The sequence below is a fragment of the Saccostrea cucullata genome, unplaced genomic scaffold (assembly GCF_032062105.1).
Source record: "Saccostrea cucullata isolate Sc308-1 unplaced genomic scaffold, CSIRO_AGI_Scuc_v1 ctg1023, whole genome shotgun sequence".
Lineage (NCBI taxonomy): Eukaryota > Metazoa > Mollusca > Bivalvia > Ostreida > Ostreidae > Saccostrea > Saccostrea cuccullata.
In genome coordinates this window covers 72,707-98,483 of record NW_026938180.1, presented here as the reverse complement: position 1 = coordinate 98,483, position 25,777 = coordinate 72,707, and the positions used below count along the sequence as shown (strand labels likewise).

General features: G+C 29.9%; 1 protein-coding gene across 1 annotated transcript; it reads left to right on the top strand.

Moving 5' to 3' along the window:
* Positions 1 to 19,268: 19,268 nt before the first annotated feature.
* LOC134249574 (patched domain-containing protein 3-like) lies at positions 19,269 to 22,219 on the top strand. Its single transcript, XM_062731905.1, has 3 exons — positions 19,269 to 20,273; positions 20,432 to 20,638; positions 20,802 to 22,219. Exons 1-3 carry the CDS (start codon positions 19,280 to 19,282, stop codon positions 22,217 to 22,219), a joined length of 2,619 nt encoding a protein of 872 aa, XP_062587889.1. The 5' UTR covers positions 19,269 to 19,279.
* The last annotated feature ends 3,558 nt before the right edge of the window (positions 22,220 to 25,777 follow it).

The following is a 25,777-nucleotide window of genomic DNA, read 5'->3' as shown; positions in this document are numbered from 1 at the left end:
TGCAATGCTATATTTTAGATCAAATTACAATTTTTTTTTGTAAATTATATGTATTCTGCAAATAAAATATATATGTACATATCGTGAAATCTTGATAATCTTTTTCATCTTAGCCACAGTTACTACAACGGGTCTTATAGTTCAAGAAAAATGATCCGTCGTGTCTCTTTCCTTGATATACATACAACATTTTAGGATGTGTGTTGTTGAAACCTCAAAAGAACTCTAGACAAATGAATGTAAAACAATTTTAACAAGAGACAATGACATTAAGGTTTCGTCAAAGGTCAACATGTCTAAAAAAATTATTTTTACAATAGCTCCAAAACTATGTGTGATATAAAGTTAAAATGTTTACAGTTTATAAACATATCATTGATTAATAGATAGAAAGGATCACTTGATAACAAAATTTTGATATTTAAAAAAAATGTTTTTTGAGAAAAATTGTATCAGAAAATGTGCATATTTAAAGAGAAATGCACATGCTTAATTCTGTCCTTTTTGTGAAAACCATCATTGCAGAAATAATATATGTTAATTATTTAAGGCAAGTTGGACGTGAATGGTCTCTAAAAGGCTGTTATTGAAAGCATGACATGTATAAAGAAAACCTGTGTAGAACCCGCCATTTGCAATGTACTTTCGCTTTCAAGTCTTTACATTAAGACAAAATAAACAGGGAAAACATATTTCCAGAGGCTATCCAAGTCCAACTTGCCCTTCATTGATAAACATATTTTGTTTCTGCAGTGATGTTTTTCACTAAAAGCTCGGAATTAATTATGTGCATTTTCTGAAAAAAAAATATGCATTTTTAAAAAGATTTTTTCGCAATTTAAATATTTCTATAAGTATTTTTTAACAAGTGATACTTTATACTTGTTAATCAGTGAAATATTTATAAACTGTAAAAGTTTTAACTTTATACCTCACATAGTTTTGGAGTTATTGTAAACATAAATTTTTGGACATGTTGACCTTTGACGAAACCTTAAAGCGTACGAATTATCAACGTCTTATCTATTCCCTCATAGGCTTTCTGGAATCATAGATAGCTGCTTTTAAATAAAATTGAAACTTCCTATTTACAAATCTTTTCATTTTTTAAGTGTTGTATTGAAAGCAATCTTGATGTGTGTTAAGGCCATTTTAAGTTTTTTTTCTCTGTTTCGTGTCCACCCAACTTTCAAAAACCTGCCCTCCTATTAACAAATACACACAAACCAACATTCATTCAAACGATATCATCTTGTTATTTACTTTTATCTAGAAGTTTACAAGACTAAAGCATAATGCTAAAAATATACATAATATTACCTGCTGTACACAATCAGATGGAGATATTGACAAACATCAAATGATTTAAGCAAACACATTAAATTAAGAATTTTTGATTTTCTGTGCTTCTTTTCTAATATGGAATGTCAAAAACCCATCCAAATGCAGACGCATAACATGGAAAACTCGAGTAATGGCCTAAACATGATGAGTTAAATTTGAACTTTCACTCGCCAATATTTAGCAATATACCATCATCACCTGCACCTTACATATGAAGTTTATGTCTTTTTTTTAGTATTTCTCATGCAAATTGACATGTATTTCTTGTGACAAGATCGTTCTTTGGGTACCACCAAATTTGAACTTTTGACTGGAGTTTGACCTACTTTTAAAATACAACCTTGGTCATAATTTTTGAATGATTAGGACTAGGGCTTTCATACTTTAAATATTTAATCCTTGTTACACGACCTTTCAAATGGTATCAAGAAACGTGACCTTTGACCATAACCTTGAAGTTCGACCCTCTTTTACACAAACATTTTTAACTTTTACTTTGGCAATATCTATTGAATAGTAGATACCAGGACTTTTATATATTTCATATACGCATTCTTTGTGGAAAGACCTTTCATTAAGTCCCAACAACTTTGACCTTTTGATCTTGACCTTGGAGATTTCCGTACACTGTACTTACGAAAAAACTTTGCCCATAACTTTTGTACGGTGAAGGCCAGCGCTTTTATACTTTACATATGACTGTAATCTTGGAGACAAGGCTTATTTTTAGAAACCAACAACCGAACTTTAATTACAAACATATTTGATCGGCATTTTAGAAAGATTAACCTTTGCTATGTTGCCATACGGGGGCATCTGTGTTTTACAAACACATCTTGTTTTTTTTCAAATTTTGCAAAGAATGATGGTTAAACGTGATATTCCAAAATCGGGGTATGTAATGTTCAAAAGGCTAATTGATATGGCCAAGAACGATAAAAATTTGTGGTTTTGTTAACCTTGAATATAATTATAAATGATTTATGAGAAAAAAGGCAGGTGAAGAGGTAAGTATTTGATAATTAATCAAAAGTAAGGTATATTAATATGTGATTTTCTTCTGAATGCCTTAGAAAGATTCAATATCAATTTTTAATGTTTTCAATGGTAAAACTTCAAAATTTCTCTTAGCAAAAGAATGTTATTTTGGATAAGTTTTAATCTAAATAATATGATATGTTTCGGTGCGTACATGTATCTCTATGTTAATTTCTAATTATCTAATTTTCAAAGGTATGTAATAAAAACAGGTTGTATGAAAATAAGCCTAAAATAACGTGTGTCTTTTACGATTTTTAGTTATTTAATGAGATAAATGAGATATTTAAGGTATTCAAGTGAGAAAAAAAATTAGTTGGACAGTAAAATTTGAACGTCCGGACCTACCTATCAATATACATGTATAGACATTGACACATGTAGCCATTTATGATGAAAACCTCGTTGTTAGAACTTGTGTGCAAATGATTTGTATACTATTAATACAATAACATATGTCCCAACAAATAAAGTTACGATTTTTTAATAAAATCCTAAAATCAAAAGGGCACTTTGCATCGCGACAGGGTCTCATGAGGTCACTTACTCATCATCGAAATTAAAACATTTATTAATTTTTACATACTTTAACATGTTTAATTACTTTTAATATCATTTCATAATGAAATCTTAATCAAGAAAGTAATTTAAAGATAAATTCATATATCTGTGCTCAATTCATTTTTAAAAATAATGCCAACACAATTATAACACCTGACAGAATACTTATTATAACAAAAGAATATGAAAAAAGGTCTTAACATAATTTTTTTTAAATTGAAAAAATTAGTCAGGTTACACTAGAGAAAGTAATAGGCATGAATCTAGCTGAAACAATGCCCGTGGATTACTATAGTTGGGAAGTGGTTTTTTTTCCTGCTTAGACTGTGTTATTTGTGTACTTCAGTCAATTTAAACATGTTTTCTAGGGAAAGGGGGGGGGGCTTCTTGAAAAAATACATGTAGAGGCCATTTTCTTTACTTGGAAAAAATATACCAAGATGATTAAGTGAAAACTGATCATAAAAAATGAATGCCTTTTACAATATAAATTTGTTTTTAAAAATTCTGGTTTCAACAGTTAAATTAGAAACATTGAACCTCAGCTTGTCAAATCTATAAGTTCATTCAGACTAACTTCATTCATATTTGTTGTTTTCAAGCCTTTTTATCATATTACATTCAGGATTCGGTGCAATGAAAGTTAACTTTATTCAGATAAAATATAAGTTTTCTTTATCAACTATGTGTTTTATTCTACTTTCGGTTAAAAAAACGATCCTGAGTTTAATTAGATAATAGTTTACTAGTTAACTTATCTATTGTATTAGGCTAATTCTTGCATAATCAAACAGATCTTTCTTCTTTCTTTCTTTATTTTTAATTTACTTTACAGCTTATCAGTATACAAAATAATCAGTTTCATTACAGTACAGAAGTGGATAATTTACAGGAGAATAATGTGTACGTACAAAAATGATAGTATACAGAAACGCAAAAGAAGCGCAAAAAGCAGTAATCTACAAATGTTTGATTTTTTATCTAATGATTTTTTAAAAAATGAATACAGTAAGGCTAAACTCACTTTTCCGAATATCAGAAAACTTATAAAAATGTTAAATGTTTATCTTTTAACTTTACTAAGTAACAACATATGACTGTTTAAATTATGTGTCCCCGTTTTGCACACATTTGATAATTAGGTATAGAACAATAGGTGTGAAGTGTGTTTTCAAAGCAATTGTAGTCTGATTTTTGGTTTGGATTTACCTGGATTTACCTGTGAATACCTGATTTAGCTTAATGTATTCTTAAGAGGTGTAATTTAATTTAATAAGAATTTTATTAAAATTCTATATATATTTATGGGAAAATATTTGATTTTATTGAGTAAATTATCAATTATTTAATTATCATATCATTTATTAATTAAGTCCAATTTCTTTAAAAAAAAGATACTTTTCAATCTTGATAAAATTCTAAATGAATTAAAGATATAACAAATAATAAAGAAAATAGAGAATAAAAATTAATTTGAAAAATAATGCCCAAGCCAAGAAGATGTTAAGATCATCAGATAATTATAAGATCGAAGTTACGATCCATGATTGCTGCTGATCTAAGCTGGTAAAATTTTAATTATTATAATTTTGTGTCTTTCAATGTTAGTAAATTGTAAATAACTTTGTATTTATTCTCTTATTTTCCACAATAAGTTCACCTTTCACCTACTTATAAGTATGGTATAGACTATAGCAATTAAGTAATTATCTCACCTGGTCAAATTCCCGTTTTGCACACATTTTTTAATTACCTGTAATTCAAATGTGTGCAAAACGGGAACAAACCGTTTGAACACCCCCCTCCCAACCATTCAAGTAAAACGCACAAGACTGCCCTAAACAACAATTGCAGCTTAATTTCGACGATACAGTAGATTCATTAATATCGAGATCTGAGCGAAGGAATTATTCTTTGCAATTTTTAAATGCCCGTTTTTTAGATGACTAGGTCGAATTTTGTCTAACTTAAAGCAGTGTAGCCACCCTTGGATTTCCGATACAAGGACTGTCATTCATGCATTTCTCTTTCTTTTTCTCTTGTGCGAAATACACTGCCCCAAGAAACAACCTGTTCAATGCTATTTTTAGTTGTAGACACTCATGTTCTGTTATGGGGAGATAATTCGATCAGAATTTCTGAAAATGAGTTTATTTTTAAATGTGCTATTGTTTATCAAGAGATCTGGTCGTTTTTGAATGTATTTTGAATCGTTTGTACATACTACATCAATTTAAATTCTGTACATGCATTACCTATATTAAATAATCTTATTGACCTTTGGTTTCAGTGTAAATAAATTTTTGAACAATACTTTGTGTAAGTAATTATTATAAAGGAGAGGACGTTCTAAGTATTAAGTACTTGTGTCCCATCCCTTTATTGTAACATCTTAACAATAAAATATGTTTAAACCAAACCAATACATATGAAACGTAAGACCCTGTTGAGGCGTAATGTAGTGAATTTTTGCATCAGCAACTCTCCATCACCTTTACATTGACATTTTCCAGCTAGAGCAATGGAAATGCGTACTTAACCCATTTTCAAGAAGCATTAGCATCGTTACGGGAAACAAAAGGAGAGTTTGTTTTTTTGAAATATTGCTGCATTACTCATGATGAACAGTAAAACCTCACAAAACTCCACAATATTGCCAAATGTTTTGTTAAACATGCAATTTTTGATTTCTGTTAAGCAGACTCAAACTTGACTTCCGGTTATGGTATGAAAATCGTTCAACCGGCAAATTACCGATGTTTACCAAATTGAATATATCCATCATTTTAAGATTCAAAATTCTTTACTTCACATAATTATTTCCCCATAAAGTAGGGTGTTGCGTTTCTTTTGCATGTCAGTATAGCAAAGACAAACCAAAAAAAAAAAATGGAAAAGATACAATAATCGGATTACAAGATCACCTCTTCGCCTCAAGCTATAGAAGATATATTTACCAAGGTTACACATATCCTTATAGTTCTCAGTATTAAATAATTGCGATAATTTGATCATGGATGGTTTTTTAATTAAATATCTTTTAATAAATTTGCTTCGATAATCTGCATAAACAGGGCATGCCAGTAAAAAATGATATTCGTCCTACACACAATTATGACAAGCAAAACATTTCCTATGAGATTTGTTAATTTTATTATATCTCCCAGTATCAAGAGCTAACAGGTGTGATGATAATCTTACCTTTGATATACATTTTTGAAATTTCGCCGGAATAGATTTTTTAAAATAATACAGAAGGTAAAACCCATCAAGTAGGTATTTATAGAAAGAACATTTTTGTGAACTTTCAATTTTATCAAAATATATTTTTCGTTTAGCCTGATCCAAAATCCTTTATTTAATACATTTTAAGGTACCTGTATTAATTTGCTGTTTACCTCAAATTTTACTAAAACCAAGATCATTTAAATATTTCTTCACCTGAAAAGCCCAGTTTTTTGTGCATGCGTTTCACAGTTAATATACATCTTCTCATAACAATTTCTAATAATACAGTTCTCGCTGGCTAAAATATAACTCCAAAATTTTATCATTGAGAATGTCCTTTTGTACAACAGAGGAAGTCTACCTAACTCATCATAAACACCTGCATTACATGTAGATTTTTTTACTCTTAATATCTGCTTACAAAAATCAAGATGTAGTTTTTCAACATTGTCACCTTTATGAGATCCCAGGTTTCTGATGCATAATTAACAATGCCTCCAACATAGCAATCAAAAAATGATAATAAAGTTTAATAAACCGATCAAATGACAGTTTCTTCTGTTAACTCCTATACCCTGACAGCCCGAGGCATAACAATTAGCTGCCCATGGGGTTGTGTGTGTTCAATCAAGAAGCGATTTCCTGTCGTGAATTCACACCTCAGCTTGCATTGTATCAACAAAGGGATTATCAGCGTGTACCGAATAAAAAGAATGGCTAAGGAATATTGCCACTGTTGGGCATATTTATTAATTTTTAGTTAGAAAAAGGCATGGCACCGAGAAAAAGGGCATATCGCAAAGCCATGCTAGTTTAATTTTGATTTAAAGGTGCATGGTCACATGTTTGAAGTTAATATTTTCTGTCTAATATTACGACTTATATATTTTAATAACATTTCATACAAAAATATATGTTAAAAATCTTATTTCATCTAAAAGTTATTTAAAAAAAAAAAAAAATTGACAGGTTTGACTGACACATCCTGGCACATTCACAAATTTTAGTTTTCTTCTAAATACTTTGGAAAAGTGGCAATCTTGTTGTGTATAAATGAAAAATATTAAAACTATAATCTAGAAAATTCGGATTAGAAATGGTTGACAGCAAACATACACACAGTATATTGTCAGTCCGTGCAGTTGTGGTGAGTAGACTTTAACATTTGAGGTTAACATCAACAATAACAAAGCTCGTGCACTGCGGTGTTTACAAAAACTGTGTACGTTTCAAGGATGTGATCAATTAAATTTTGCTAAACTCTGTACACAATACTTAGCGCGGAATGACGATATTTGTGAAGGGGATTTGCTTTCTAACATTTCTACTCTGAATATAATTGTATTTTCTGGATTAAAGTCTTAATATTTTTCATTATTAAACAAGGAGATTGCCACTTTCACTATGTATTAAGAATAAAATTAAAATTTGTGAGAGTGCAAGTATGCGTCAATCAAACCCACCCAAATATTGGAAGTTTCAATTACTTTAAGATGAAATAAAATTTTATATATATGTTTGTGTGAAATGATATTGAAATATATAAGTCGTGATATTATACAGAAATCATCAACTTTAAAATCTATGTCCATGCACCTTTAGCATTAAAATATTCACAAAATTTTCTCATGAGGAAGTTTAAATATAAAGCAAATAATTGTCGATTGAATGCAAAGTGCTTCTTATCAATACCCTTCAGCTGGAGTGGACAATCCGTCGTCGATGTAAATTAAATCTGACAATCCTTTGATAAAGATTCATAAACATGTTAAACACACTTCAAGCATCCATATATATTTTAAATTGAATATTTTTATGGAAACTGAATGTAAATCTGCCAATGGTCTAAAGAAGACAAGATTAAGAGGTTTTATGAAAGATTGCATTTTGTATGTTCGTCATAATATTTGCACGATGAAAGATAAGGCTTTCAAATTTAACATGCGCACTTCCTTGTTTAAAGGTCAAGATTTAGTAAATGGAATTGTCTAATAAATGAGAAAAAATATTCAGATGCTCCTTTACAAATGTAGCTGGGTGAAAAAAAATGGATCACGAGTTACTTTTTTAGGTAAACCCAATGAAAATACAAATTTCAAACTGCCAATTTCAATTAAAAAGATTAAAGTCTTGCATAAATAGGGAAGTTGTTTTAATTTAGGATAAAGGACATGTATCAGTATTGTCTCTCGAAAAACTGTTTTTCATATATTCTTGACCTCTTTTTTAATATGATATGAACATAGGTAGCCGGGCTACTTATAATTTTAATTTTGAATCGGATGCTGTAAAATGCTTCAATACTACCTACTTTTTCAATTCTTGAACTTGATGTCCAACTTTTTTTTTTAGATTTGAATTAATTATTTAATCATTTTTAATGATATTTTTTATGACTTTTTTCTTACGTGCACCGGATAAAATGTCATTTTATGTAAATGCCGTTACAGTCTTTGAATAAATACTGCTCCAGGAATATAAATTCAGGTCGATTAATAAAGCACAATTAGTGTGGTCAATCAATTGGAAGTTCTAACGGATTGTCAGTAGACCTGTATGACAGATATTTGCATTTAATTTTATGCAATGCATACAACTAACTAGAGTTTGAATTGTAAAATGTTAAACTACACTCAATTTCTTCTCTTAGACAACCCAGGCAAGTTCATTGGTAAAATGGATCAAAGAAAGTAAAACAGTCTTCAAAATTTTTGTTCTTTACTTTTGGCAATCTGGCAGACAACCGATTAAATATTTATAACATGCATAAAAAGCAATTTTTTTTAGCAACTTCAAAATTCATGACCATTGATTTCTTGGCATAGACGCCGGGCCATGGCCAAATTGTTCATATATTGCGAATGCACTGAATAAAATAATTTTGTTCTCTAAAAGAGAACTTACAGCATTAATTTTTTTCTAATAAAAATACGTCTTAAACCATAACGGAATGAATTTTAAAATAAATCTGACCGAATAAAATTGATTCCATCTCTAGCTGCTGTTGCTTTATTTCCGACAAGAAGTTGAAAAAAGATATAAATATTATATTGTGGTAGAAAATCGTTTTACCTTTATTGTAGATTCCCTTTATTCTTATTCTCAGAGTGATTTTTTTTTATTAGTTCCTTCAGACAGCACAGACAGATAAGCTATTTTCCTCTCTTTCCCATAAACCAGTTACAATTTTTACAATACAGTTTATCTTGGAGTCAAATATGCTACATGTAATTGGTAGTCCATTATTTACACAATGAATTGACGACGGATTTTTACGTTATTTCCCGATCATGACAAGGAGCACACGGCGGGTGTGACCGGTCAGCAGGGGATGCTCACTCCTTAATGGCACCTGATCCCACCTCTGATGTTTCGAAGGTCCCTGTTTGCTCTGCTATTTTGTATTGTTTTATTGACTTTGATATTGAATACTGTTCGTTATCTCCATGTCCTTCTACAAATCGACTTTATGAAAAATAAATGTACATATTGACAAATGATAATGTTTTATTTTGTTAAATTTATACTTTTTAATTTTAATGAATTTACCAAAGAATCGATTGAAATTCATCATGTCTTATAAGCACAGATAATCTTTGTTACTTTTAAATGCGGTTTCCTAAATATGGTTTGGCATACCTTGAATTTTATTAGTATTTTGAAAAAAATATTAACTACTTGTAATAATTTCATTAACTCTAATTTTAACATTCTTGTAATATTGATATTTGGAGTAACTGTTATAAAAATCAAGAAATAAAAATTCAGATTTGATATTTGAAGAATCAAGATAATTTACTCATTAAGTCCAAATATTATTTTTAAAAAGAAGGTAAGATTCAATTGTGAAAAGCACCAAATATGCAATTTATGAAAATGAAAATATAACTGTTATTTATTTACTTGATAGAAAATATGTATTAAAAGAATTTGTCTCCAGTTATATTTCAAAATTGTGTAGAATTTAAGAATTAAATTTTAAAAATATAATGGAGAACATAAAGGAAATTACTCCAATATACACTTGCTAGTATCAACTTTTTAAAATATATATCAAACCGGAAATCGTCAGAAAATGTATATTTTTGCTGTTCTTGACAAGTGTTTTGGTAACACATGTCAATGGAAGCATATAACTTAATTTTCCGTCCGTCGACATCACTTATATCTTAATGGCATTCGGAATATTTCTACTAAAATAAAAAATGAAATAAAAATAAATGCTAAAACAAAAAAAATAAAAACGTATTCTTTCCTCATGAAATAATTTTTTTTATTAAGCATAATTTGTATGTCAGTTTAAGAGTTTAACTTGTGCTTTATAAATAAAATTTATTTCATTACAACATATATTGATCGTTAACGACCCTATAAAATAAACAATGTCCAAAAAACTGCATCTCCTCTCTATTCTCAATGACCGTGTGATTATTCCATCGGCATCGTAAGCATTTTTTTACTTGCCTAGAGAGATATGCGGTCTAACACGCTATTTCTGTACTGCTTGGAGACAGATGCCGTAGGTCGAGAGTAAGGATGGTTATTCTAATAAAATGTGAATTTCTCTGTGCTTTCTATATTAACATTACTTAACTCCCCTAACTTAATTGTACTTTATTAATAGAATTATTTTCATTACAACGTGTATTGGTGGTCCGTGTAACACTTAACAATTCAAATTTCTAAAATGATTTTGAGTTTTAGAATGTTAATATACATGTATTTAATTTTGAAAAACTCAAAACAAGTTGGTGTACTGAAGTTTAATACTTTTATTCAAAAACGTTAATTTCAAAATTTCTAAATAGGGCTTAAAGTTTTAATACTTTAGATTTTTACCTATAACTATCCAGACTTTCTTCAATGATAGCTGTTGAAAATACTTGAAGAATACTACGATTCGCTATCCAGAAAAATACCAGTCTTTTTATGACTCGCCTATAAGACATTTGGACTAAAATTTAACTCCGAAAAAAAAAATTATAGGCGAGTATTTTCGGTACTCTATATATACTCTGTAGTTTTAATCTAAGGTATACTTTTATGTTAGAAAACCTTAAAAACAGACGCCTTAAGTGTTAAGTACTCCAAATAAAATGCCCTACTTGTTTTTCCCTATTGGTATGCCTACGTTTGTAAATAATTAATGAATCATGAAAAATATTTATTTTTGTAAAGCATTATATTGAAAGATATATAAAGAATACTAGATTGTGATATTGTTTGTTTTTTGAAAGTACAAAGAATTAACAGTACTTAGCTTTTCTGCTTTTCTACTTAATCTGACTTGTGATCAAAGTAATTGGTTATTTGCTTTTTATGCTTTAAAAGTATTCACCCATCTGCATTTATAACTTTTATTTAATAATCATACAAGAGGTAAATGGGCATTCTCAATCTAAAACAATTAGTTTGAACATATTTTTTGTATAAATACTATACAAATGGTTTGAACACAATTCTGCAAACAATTCTAAAACAATTCTGCATCAGGGTTTAGGATTTTAATCATTTGTGTCAAACGTTTAATTCATGAATATTGTCCTGAAGAAATGAAAACTCATTTTTTCAAATATAAAGTGCATTATAAAATGTAGTCATTTTAGGTCCATACTTTGACCTCAATCAGAGGCCTAGAAGTTGGATTTATTTTTGATAGCGATAGATAGTAAAAGAGGATATCTATTTTAAGTTTTTAATTCAGAATTTTTAAACATGAAGTGTATTTTACTTGCATTCAAATATCATGTCATGAAGTAGGCTCTACCATGGATATTTTTCAGTTTGGTAGTCCGCTAAACATGAACTAAATTATGCAAACAGACTGTCTTTTAGATTTCTAAAAAAAAAGAGTCTTCGTAAGATTAAAACCTATAGAGCCCGAAACTTATGAGATGGTGTAAAACCAGGTGTGAAAATATCAAACTTTTGATGAATGATATGAGAATCAGTCAAAGACTTATATTGCTCCTTGTTATCATCCCTATTTTATATAGTTGAGTGGACTAATTCCAGTGAGTGAAATTTAAGTTCACTTTATTCGCTCAAGCCAAAATATTGGTACATGTGAATTACATTTTTGAATATCACGAATCTCCAAGTTATGGTAAAAAATCACAAAATAAATAGTTTGTCAGTTAACATGCATACATTTTGCTTATACTTGTCAACGGAATTGACAAATATGATATAAAAATAGTTTCATCCAAGTATCATTTATAATTTGTAGAATGAAATCTATGTAGCACTCAAAATAGTAAAAAATTATTCTGCAGTGCTTAGAAATCAAAGTAAATATGAAATTGCAGTTGCAAATTAACAGATAATAAATAAAAGTAAAGAGACAATCAAATCTTAAGATCGTTTTAAAAGTTGATACTATTTATACAATACATATTATACATTCTTGAATTAATAGGATGAAAACTGATACATGTTTAGGACTGATATATAAAATATTTTTAGAAGTTAAGAAATCAATTATAATACTGCTGAAAACAGATAAATTTTACGACAGAAAAAGCTATAAAAGGAAAGTATTTAAACATTTAATTGCTTTTAACCTTAATTGAGGTATGTCGACTAGTTTTTTAATTTGAGAAAACTACAATTAAAAACTCTTTATTTTTATACCATATTTAACTTTATTTGGGAAATCTACCGCCCAGAATAATAAGAGAATACCATGAAATAAGTTTGTAGAGTAAATTTAAAATCAGGAATAGTTCTATAAGGTTTTATAAAGAGTGAGGCTAAAAGACCAAATACTTTTCTCAAAAGAAACATCACTTAAACTTCAACTTTTATATATACTTAGCATTCAGCCTACTCGTCATTTTTTTCCATTCTTATTGGATAATTTATACACTTGATGCATTCTTGTCCAAAGCATTGATGCATTTAAAAGAGAATTCTGAAGTGAAAATTACGTAAAACCTTGTTCTGTTGTTTGAGTGAAATTGAGGAGAAATTAATTGAATTAAGGTTGGACACAATGAATAGGCCAAATTTTTCTGAAACTTTGATATTTTGTTCTTTGATACAAAATCTCTCTTGATGTATAACATGAAAGAAATTCAACCACACATATTTTGCCCACATAGTCTGAAACATGGCCTATCAGACCCCTGTAAGAATTTTATGAAATCAGACACTCGACTTGAGAATGAATCTTATTTTAGAATTATTGATTATTTTATTGGAAGTCTGTGTTATAATTTTGATACAGATAACCTTTTTGTTACTTTAACTTAGTATGTCATATTGATAATGGACCATTTGAGAAAAATATTAAATAAAAATAGAACATACATTGCGTCGGAATTGAAAATTCACATGTTAATATCCTACACTTAAAGTTTTCTAAAAAAAAATGTATGATTCAATTTTTGCAAAAAAAATTAACGGAATGAGTAAAATGGGTCCAAGAATAAAATGTGTAAAAATAAAGAAAATTTAGCCAGCAGTTTGATATTTTGGAGATTAAAAAAATTTCAATGGCAAAAATACTGAACGATTCAGTAGATGACGTCACAATATTTGACCTTTAACCTCTTGATATGACCTTGAACTTTTAAGTACACAAGGAATGGAGACTCTTTATATATGTGTTCAAATATCAGCCCTCTACTATTTATTGAACAAAAGTTACACTACATTTTATATCAGACTGTTACATGCTTGTTTATTGCACTTGGATAGCGTAAACACATTTAAAAAAGTAAGCTCCCAAGTGACCAATATAAAGGATTCTCTGATTTTTTTTTTTTTTTTTTTTTTTACAAAATATGACACAATCATGCAAAAACTTGTTATTTTTCTTACAGAGGTCATTGATTGTTGTCAATATAGTCCGGTATTTTTTTAAGAAATGAGTAAAAATAGAATCTAGAGGTGTTTTGTACTACATGTACCTTGAAATTTTACTTTGTTTATTTTTAAGGTTCATTAAAGAATCATAAAAAAGATATAAACATATTTAGATTGATAAAATTAAAAAAGGGAAGGGTTTTACATGTAATAATAAAATTGTTTATAAATTATTTAAGTATTAAATGATACTAAAATTTTTTTTTCATTATCAGTGAATACTTCTAAACATGAGTAGAAGTGTTTTCGTCACACAACTAGATACTTAAAAAAATGTTGCACTCCTGACCATAGAAATATAGATCTGAATTTGAAGTACAGACAGATTCTGTAATTCAAAAATCTATTCGATAAAAAAAAGATTTTTTCTGCTTTATGTTCTAAAGTAAAAATCACTGTATTCAGTAATTGTTTATGTTTGGAAACAAAACAACAAATGTTGTACTCCTGACATTATTGGGTATGCACATATATTTGATTCTCAGTTACGCTGCTTCTGATTTTTATAACATTTTTAAGTTTTAAATTGTATATCAGTTAATGTCTTACACTTCAATAATTCCTTTTTGTCTTAATTTTCTTTATTTTTACATTTGATGTTTTTTGGCAACTTAACATTTTTGTGTTGCACTCTTGACATAGTAAAACATTATTCTTTACATCAGTCATGACAAAAACTTAATCAAACAAAATTTACTGCAGTCCACTTTTGGAGCTCAAAACTTTGAATATTAAATGGAAAGTCTTCACCTTCAGCATAAACTTAATTACATGTTTCGAAGATCTCCTAAAATATTGAACATGAATATTGAATACTATAATCAATTAACTTAGATTCTGAACTTTCAAAATGTCACAAAATTGTGTTGCACTCATCAAAAGTTTAGCATCATTTTTTTCATAATTTGTTAATTGAGATTTGAACGACATATTTGGCAGGTATGTAGACACAATGTAAAGATATATGCTTAGACATAGAAATCTACTTTCATTGAAAATTAAGTATTTTTGTGTTTACTGATAAATATGCGTTTGTTTTTTGTTTTAAATTTAGCCATAGCTTGAAAAAAGACGCCCCCGTTCAACGAGGAATATTGTTAGATCTTTAAAAGGCAACCAATCATATGTCTTGTCCGGTTTTGGAGCAAATATGTTGATGTACTAAAATGGATTGATTTATTATATACGATGTCAGCAGTTAAAAAAAATCCTTTTCATCTTTGTCTTTATCTTTTGGAATCTAGTTATATCACGATATGAACCAAAGAAAACTTTTATATCAGTTTCACTGTTCGAAGCAAGATTTATTATTGAACACCTCAGACAAAGTTAAACAATGGAAATCCACAGTAAAGTGCTGAATGACAGATTTCTCCCCCGACAATTCAAAATTTATAACGCGGGACAGTACCACACGTAGTCATACACTGAGAACACGACACATCCATTTTCTCATGCACCATTTTCTTGATTACGTCTATTTAAATTCTGAAGGTATTTTCCATTATTTCATGATGTATTATTAACTTCCACGTTGGCATTGCAGTTAAAAACGTCATTTCTTTAAAGCTTGAAACTTATTCAAAAATAAATAGTGTCTCCTATTCCTCGAAAATACAAAATGTACATGTACTTATTCAAATTATTCAGAAACTTATTATCAAAAGGATAAATAACCCTATCAAGGGCTATTCTAAAATTCTCCAATTAAAAAAATGATTTTTTAAATTTCATTTTTTAGTTGATTCAAAAATGGATATTTATTTACAAAGATATGTTTGAAAACGATAACATATTGTCAAATAAATAAATGTTATATTTTTGTGTGTATTAATTTGATTTTCAGTTCACTTACAGATAGCGCTTCATGGTTAATATGTCGACGTGAAGCGTCGTAGTTCATGTATCTAATGAATTATCAAAAATACATTTTCATTCTTATATAAATTCTTCTGAGTTGGTCATATAGAACATCATTTTACATAATTCAATGAAAAACCGCTTGTACTATAGTTTTGACGTTATAATTACAATATGTAGGAACAATATCTTTACTAACGCTGAAACAATGGAGATATTGCAGTTCATGAGAAATTTTTCTCATCTGCAAAGGATCTAAAGGAAAATATTTTTAAAAAAATTATTGGGACATTAATTAAGATAAGAAAATATATGGAAAAAAGAACAGGCTTTCAAAAGTTAAAGAAAGAAAATGCGTTTTGTGTAATTAGAACACTAACAAATAGCTCTCAAGAAAAGCTACAGAACTGTAGTTTTGTATTTTTAAATATCAGCCTTTTACCTGAACGCTACAGATCACCTAAATCAAACACGGTGCAATTAACTGCAAAAGATATCCTGCAGGCTTTTGAAGAGTTTACCAACTTTTAAGCTTTAACCAATTACCTCTCACTCCTTAATTCTAGACACATTCTTAAACAAACCTTCATCACCTGTATACAGAGTTTGTATCTTTCAGTTGATAAGATATACAGGAGCATGTGTATGTACAATTTCTAAAGCGGGGTAAAATAATGACAAACAAGTTGATGAAACAAGAACATCAGAAGTTTAAAGTCATCATTTCGTACGTTCTATGTTCGATACAATAACCTTGTCAGCAAATACAATTTATAACTAGTTTTAATTGTAACTGGGACCGTTACAGATGTTCCCAAAACACTCCCCAACTACCTTTTTTGTGCCATGTTCCGTTAAGACTTTTCTGTACTATGCTCAGTATCGAAGGATTTCATAAAAGAATTATAAAACGTACGATATCAATTATTTGTCATATTACTCCTTGCACGCGCACATGCAAGATGATCATGGCATGCTGTCTAAACCATTAACATATCCTAATGTCCTTGGAATCAATTTAAAAAATCATTAAAAAACATTAAAATCTTACCGTTTTTCAAATAAATTGGTCATTTTACGCATTGCGCACGCGCACATGCATGAATGCATGTCCTTGCATTCAATTTTGATATTAGCATAATATAGGAATCCATTATACCTATTCATATTCTAAATTTCATCCCGATTTGTTGAGAACAAAGAAAGATATAGGCATGTAAAGTTTCAGCCAATCAGATTGCAGTACATGTGCATGCGCATATTTTCATGATCATTCTTATATATCATGCTGTAGATCTTCATTATGTATGTCTATGTTCAAATTTTCAAAGGATTCTGCCAAAAAACAAGAAAGATATTAAGACTTAAGTTTCGGCCAATCAGAGCGAAGCGCGCGTGCATGCACGTGAGATATTGCTCTTTTGACATTGCATCTTGTCTATGCTACTAATATATCCTTATATTATGAGTTTCAAAGCATTTCATCAAAAATTTAAAAAGTTACGTATATATCAACTATATTGGTCATTTCTCGTGTTGCCCTTTTGCAACCACGTGCGCGCAAAATGACCTTCGTTCCGCAAATCTACATAACATGCCTACTGACCCTAAGAACGTTTCAACGTTTCACCTTAATCAAATGTGTACTTTATAAGATCACCCGCGGACAAAATTTTCACAGGAAGAAAAAAAAATAATAAGATACAGCTTAAAAACAATAGTAAAAAAACAATAGGTTCCCTAACTTCGTTATGGGAACATAATTAAGGCAAATACTGACTGAAGTTTTTTATATTTATTGCTAGGCCATTATTTACACAATTATTTGACGACAGATTTTTCTGTTATTTCCCGATTATGACAAGGAACACATGGCTGTGTGACTAGTCGGCAGGGGATGCTTACTCCTGCATGACACCTGATCTTAACTCTGATGTTTTGGAGGTCTTTTTTTTTTTGCTCTGTTCATATTTTTTATTGTTTTATGGACATTGAGCTTAAATACTGTTTGTTAAACCATATATTTCACCCACCTCTCAACTAATTATACTTGTTTCTACAGAACAATAACTCACTTGTTTTGATTGCAGAAAAATCCTAGCGAGTTGAGACGACAACAAAATTTTAGGAGGTGGATAAGATGAACAGGTTAATTGAAAATGTGTCTAGAATATATGGAGTAAAAGATAGATGCTTGACCAGTGCTGGAAAATGGAGAAATTCTCAAGGGCAGTACGCAGAAAATCTTGCTTCGAAAATTACCAAATAAATTTGCATTACCGGATCAATATGAGTGAAAAATTCTCGAGACGGACGTTAAACAATATACAATCATAATCAAAATAACCGGATCCGAGCGTCATGATTTAAGACTAAAAAACATAAAACCCTGACGCTACAATTCTGAAGAGAACGCAACAAGATTTTTAAGTAGATGTAATTAGAGGGAATTACTATTAGTGGTGCATTTATTTTATGCCAAAGCATCTGTTGATGTAATAAAAATGATTGTTAAGAAGTTCATCATAGACTTCAATATTATGGTTCCTAATTCAAATTGCTGTTTATCACTTTCTTTCGTTTTTAAAATCCTACCTTAAAAAATACAAATGTGTACCTTTAATTTCGCCCTATGTAGAACAGTGACTACAAATTGCATTTTTACTGGATTTTCAAAAGATCTAAAAAGAAAACCATGAAACAAATATAGATGGATAATAATGTAATACACTGTACAAATACGCTTGTATCGTGTATCAATAAATCAATGACAAATGCATAATATCAACTAAAATTGTATATACAGGGGATTTCTAAGCCTTCTAATCCGATCTCACATCTGAACTTTTCGGAGGTTTATAAAAAAAAAATCTTTTATTTGTATTTTTTTAAGATCCTCATGTAAAATGCAAACTAACATTATCCGCAATATAGCTATCAAAAAACTATTTGGGTTCTATTTGGAACTTCTGAGTGATGATCAATATGCCTGTGATAACTAGAAAAACTATCCTTTTTCAGTGTCTGTTCTTTTTTCTGAGAAGTGTCAAAAAAAGCAATAAACTGGATTTAGGAGATTAAATAGAGATCATTGATTGTAAATTAGGAGTAGCAAGTCAATAAGATAAAAGTGTTTTGACAACCTGTTGTTATAGCGACCAAACAATGAGGAAGTTTATTAATACACATACGTGTCATTCTCCCGAACATTTGGCGAAAGGACGTATAAAATTTTCATTCAATTACACTGTAAGTATGCATATTAATACCGGGTACATAAAGATTTTTCAATATTACTTCCAAGGAGTTTAAATTTTCATTCTTTGCTGTAGAAAAACTAAATACATGATATAATATTTCAGATAGTGAAGAATTCAACATGGGAAAATGCAAGAATTGCTATGAAAAATATGAAGAATTTTCGGAAGGTCGTTTTGAAAAGCTTGGCGTTTTTATTTCAAATCATCCGAGAAAAATTTTGGCCATTTGTATTGCAGTTAATTTATTGTTTTTGATTGGTTTCATTAATTTTTCGGTTGAAAATGATGTTGAGATCTTGTACACACCAGAAAATAGCCAGGCATACAAAGATCGTGAATTTTTGAAAAAAGTTTTTTCTGACCCAACAACAGGGAATTTCGAATCTTATCAGCTATCGTCACTTGGGAGATACGCAGACATAATGATTATTTCAAAAAACAGATCAAACATTATGAATCAATATTATGTTGATGAAATAAACAATATCGACAGATTCATCCAGAATTCTATTATTTTTCAAGATCCAAGTTTGTCAAGCATAAGATACCCTGACATATGCGCCATAGGCACTTCCGCTTGTGGAATACTTGGCAAAATTGTTTTGAAGACTAATTTTCAACAACAGTTTATATCAAAAAATGTTACTTATCCAACGTTTATGTCAGAGATAATTTCACCTATTTTTGCAAATCCGGAGAGCAAAAATAACGTTCTTATTTCTACCATCGGCGTGAAGTTGCGATATTTTCTTCGACAAAATACATCATTGTCCATAGGATGGGAAAAAACGTATTTAGAACAGATTGCAAAATTAAAAACAAACATCACAGACATTGCATTTGCAACTTCAGATTCTCTTGGTACAGAGCTTGATAAAAATACGAATAGTGACATTAAATTTTTCTCTCTAACTTTTACGCTCATGATGACTTATGCTTGTTTGGCCTCTGCATCTTCTTGGATAAAATGTAACAATGTTGCAAACAGAATGAATTTGGGTATAGCAGGAGTGATGACACCAGTCCTAGGGATCGGATCTGCTCTTGGATTTGTCAGCGGAATCGGAGTAAAATTCACTAATATTGTAGGAGTCATGCCATTCTTAATAATCGGTGAGTATCTCTATCTCAGATCTCTCTCTCTCTCTCTCTCTCTCTTTTGTAGCCAAGGTTTATTAATGCGAATTATTTATGCTTATTGCATTTTAAGATAAACAGCACAATTATAATGACAGCAAAGCGATGTTAAATAAATAAATAATTTTCTTTAGGTATTGGTATTGACGATATGTTTATTTTGATGTCTGGAATGGCCGAAGCACCATCTCTCCTGACAAATACAGTTGAAAATAGAATGGGTTATATGTTAAAAAAGAGTGGAATAGCTATTACAATTACCTCCCTAACTAATCTTTTGGCATTTTCTATTGGAGCAACGTCTGTATTCATCAGTATCAGGAATTTTTGTATATATACAGGTACAATAAGCCTCTTCTTTTATATTCATTGTTCTTAAATAGATTGTGAATTTGTTTTTAAAATTCTCTGTTTTTTTTCCGACTATACAAAGTGCATATTTTTGCATGGTAAAGGTAAAGATTGATTTAAACAGAAAAAGTTTTTTTAAAAAATTATTTTCAGGAATGGCAGTCCTCCTTTGTTACTTCAATCAACTTTTTTTCCTATCTCCGTCAATTTGTCTGAATGAACAACGAACAAGTGAACTGAGGCATTACTGTATATGTTGTCTGAAAGTAACTCAAGAGAATCCAGCAGAAATAGACAGAAAACAAAAACGTGTGTGTATGTCTGGTTCAATTCCAGAGAGCAGAAAAGACGTTGAAAGTTTTTTGGAAAAATATCCAAAGAAAATTGCTATCATAATATTATCGCACATTGTAGGGAAAATGATGATTTGTATTGTGTTTGTAGCATATATTGTATCAGCTATCTATGGAGCGATTCATATGAAACAAGGTTTACTATTGTACAATTTGGTTGCGGACAATTCTTACTTCTATACGTACAGCTCTTGGGATGATAAGTTTTACACAGTGGAACCGGTTATCGCATTATGCATTAAAACTGAACAAAAATATTCAATAACCTCAACACAGTCTCTCATAGCGGATATCCTGGATAAAGCAAAACAAGACCCTAAGATAGATGATAACTTTGAAATCAATTGGTTGAAAGCATATAAACTGTCACCATTTTACAATATAACAACTGAAACTGGTTTCGTAAATGGTTTATATAATTTTCTGAATAATGCCGCCCGCTTCAAAAATGATATTATATTTGATAATTCCAGAACAAAAATTATTTCATCGAAATTCTATGTGAAAGCCAACAACATAAAAACCACACAAGACCAGGGTTCACTAATGAAACGATTGCGTGAAATCAGTGAAAAGGCGAGATTTTCATGCTTCTTTTACACTCCAGCTTTTATATTTTTTGAACAATTTGTTCAAATATTGCCTAGTACTTTACAAACAGTTGGTATCGCGGTCGCAGTTATGTTGGTTGTTACATTTATTTTTATGCCCAAACCATTGATAATTTTCATTGTTGCACTTACTTTAGTAAGTATTATCGTTGGGATATTTGGTTTCATGTACTATTGGGATCTTACTTTAAGCTCAATCACGATGATCCATCTTGTTATGAGTGTTGGATTTTCTGTAGATTTTACTGTTCATGTGTGTCATGCTTTTTTGACAGTTAGGCATGAAAACAATTTAATTCAACGGGCCCTTGATTTATCGGGCGGGCCAGTTTTTAATGCTGCTTTATCATCTTTGCTAGGAATTTTCATGCTTGCCTTTTCAAGTAGTTACGTATTTACCTCTTTTGGAAAAGTAATGTTTCTTGTCGTGATTTTTGGTCTGCTTCACGCAGCATTTTTTCTTCCTCTGCTTTTGTATGTTTTGATTTCTGTTGCAAATAGGAAGAATGTGGTTGCACAAACACATGAAAAGACACAACAAAGGGTGGAGTCTCAGAAAGAAAACTCGAACGATATAAAATTAGACAATTTACAAAAGGAATTGTAAAAAGAAAGTGATCATAGCACAATTAGACATGACTATGTATATGTTAGTAAAACTCTTCATTTATGGGTTTTGTGATTATTTAGTTTAATATAAGGCTTTTACGAACATTTTCATGATAAGGAATGTCATTTTGTTCAAAAATAACAAATTATCACACGCGTCAATACATAAGAAGCTTGTGTTACATGTGTACACAGTATTATGCTTTTAGATAATGTGAGCTTTTCTTTCATTCTTTTCAATCATTTGCATTCGTTGGCCGTATTCCTGGATGCTGATATCGATTAGTTGAAAATTAACAACATTAATATAGCAACGGGTAACTATGTGTTAAGCATGATACTTGACAAACCGCCGTGCAATCAAACTGCAGAAAGAAGAACTAGAAAATATATTTTAGATATCTTCCGTTTTTAGTCAAATACAATGAAATGTAAATATAGCTCTTCAAACCTCTACAGTTCCTGGTTTAGACAAGGCACAATCCTACCAAAAAGAATATATTTTATTGTTAATATTAACACGTGATTTTAGAAGTAATGCAGCTAATAATGTTTAAGTATATAGGCCCTATCCCGGTAGTTCAGGGATTGTAGATGTGAAGGGTTTCCTTAGTCAAAAGTACAGACTTAAGGTCTATTTATAGTTCTACCCATTTTGTGTTACTATGCTTCTTTAAGTTAACTCTGGTCAGTAATCAATCAACTTTCAGAAGTTTGTCAATAAGGTATTTTTTTTTATTTGAACATAGTTTATAAAGTAAGAATTACATAAATGGATTGGGCAGCAGGCATAGCCTATATAAGCCCTCTCCACAGGTACAAGGTTAATTAATACACATTATTCTACATATAGATACAGGTTTATATATCAACAATAAGGTATATATAACTAACACAAAATTGAATGGAATTTAGAAGAAAAAAAAAAGTAATAGTTAAGAGAGAAAAAAGAAAAAAAACAAATGAATACCGGTTTATGTGGAATCGAGAGAAAAAAATCGAATAATAAAAAATACAGCAATTTATAATTGTACAATGAATGTGTATTTGATTTTTTCTAATAGGTGAGGTTAATGCTTAACACCGATTTCTCGAGAGGGACGTGAAACAATATACAATCAATCAATCAATCTTTTTTATGCTTAACATATGATGCATGATCGTGCACTTGTGCTATGTCAATTTAAAAATAAGTGAATCAAAATTCGATAGTCAAGAAAAAAGATAATATCAAAGCAACACCGAGACACTCAAACGGGAAAATTAACAAAATCAGAATTTTTGCATGACCCTTGCGAGTTTGTCCAATTCCTGAAAGTAGTATATTTCAAGAAATTACATGTTTCTGAAACTTTAAAAATCTACTTTTTTGGGAGGCAAAAATTAAGTACTTATTATTTGTATTTGACTAAACACAAGAATATCGCCTGTGCAGAAAAGGTGAGGGTCGATAGACCAAGAATTTTGAAACAATCTCTTAAATAGAAAAATAAAACATATTTTTCACCTTTGCGTGCTCAAAGTAAAAGTGGCGTCACCTTGACATGCACGAAAACAACGAAACAGTAGATACAACCTTTGTTTTACCGGCACTTATAATATGCAGTCTTTTCTTGCTTTACATTGCAGTTAAGTTGTCATATCTTTGCTTTACCCATAATTTACACAAGTCTTTCTCTTTCTGATTCATATATCAGACTCTTTCTCTCTTTCAAATATTTAAGATTGATACGAAAAAGTCCTAATTTTTAATTTCGGATTTAGTTCTCTTTTAAGACATATTTATTTAAATTTCAAATATAGGGAAATCTTATATAAACACTTACTAGAAGTAATTATATGAATGTGCATGTAAAATTTCGTTAGAACTATTTTTCAAAACAAATTAAAAGTGAAAAATTAAATGTTTATATAATAATTATGAACACAATCCCAGATTGGAGACCCAGTATAATGTCCATTAGATCTACATTGTACATGTAATAAGATATCATTTGTTATTTAGCTTTTAAGTTGCTGTGTTGTAACAGAAATAAAAAAAAATATTCCATTTAAAGTATTTCTTTTCTTTTTCAAGTCTTTAGGTGGTTGCAAACTGCAAAAACTTGAAAACAAAGTTATATAAAAAGGACACTTTAGTAACAGGAGGCAGAAAAGAGCAAGATTGGCCACTTTCAGAAGACTGACCTAAATTCAGCCCACTAAAATCGCATAAAATCCTAATACTAGTTTTATTTCATGCACATGTATTTTGAATGTACTTTTTCGTACACCCTTTAAAGGGTATATTTATTAGAGGCACGTTAGAGTTTCTAAATAGGAATGAAATATATGGGTAAATTGTCCGTTATAGTCTTTGTAATTATAGCTTTGACAATTTTTTATCCGTTGAGTCGTTTTTGTGTCCGGGATAATCAGACAAAGTTTTATTTTTAAAAACTAGAATGGTAATAAATTTTATGGCATTCCAACAACCGTTTTATTAACTGATTAAGATGTAATGATCTTTTTTTTCTTCTTTCCAAAAATACATATATTCGCTTTACTAATATAGCATTGTAAACAGATATAAGAAATTCAAACAAAGAGACTGTTAAATTACAATAAACTATTTAAGTTTTATTGTAAAAAAAAAAATCACAAAGCAGTATTTAAGAAACAGCCGTATGTTGTTTAGCAATTACTAGTAATAATTACTAGTATTTGATTTAGGAGTTAGATAGTGAAACAATCATACAATTAAATCTTCAAATATTTTTCAACAATTAATTGGTAATTTTAAATAAACACAATGTGCGAACGAAACTGATTTTTCGAACATGTGAGAAAAAACGAAAAAAAAAATGTACGAATTGACATCTTTAGTTTGATTACGAATATACGAGTCGGTTGGTGTACGAGTTAGTTTAGTTCGGCGTAACTCAATGAATATTCGTGAGCAAGAAATATTGATAACGGCAAATATCAGGAATTAGTCTTTGTATCCATCAACGAAATGTCTCTGAAATAACTTGGAAGTATTTGTTAACTATGTAAATTTTATTTTCAAACATCGAAATAAGTCTACTTTCATTATTTTCACTCTGCAAAAATCGCCGCTAGGGTCCCCGTGTGTTTACACAGACCAGCAGCAATAGCCTGTGGCTATATATAGCCACCGTCTAAAAACCAGAAGTCTCTCTCGATCCGAGATCAGGTACCTAAGAGTAAGCATCCCCTTTTGAACAATAATATCCGTCGTGAGAACAATATATTGATCAAGTAGACGGATCCTCCCATAAATTTAAAAAAAAACCTACAGGTATACCAATTTGTATCTTTACAAAACCCACCCAAAACAACCCAGTACAATAGCATACATTTACTTATACGGTCATTATAATGACAATGACGTTAAAGAAGCATTGATTTTAATCGAGGCTATTGAAAGCTCTGTAACATTAACTTACATGTTTTTGTAAGTAGCTTGCACGGGTTTTAAAATGTATGGTACTCAAAGAATGCTTTTGAAAATAATACTGTATGAAAGGAGTTCCCTTGTCGCAGTAGGTTCTTG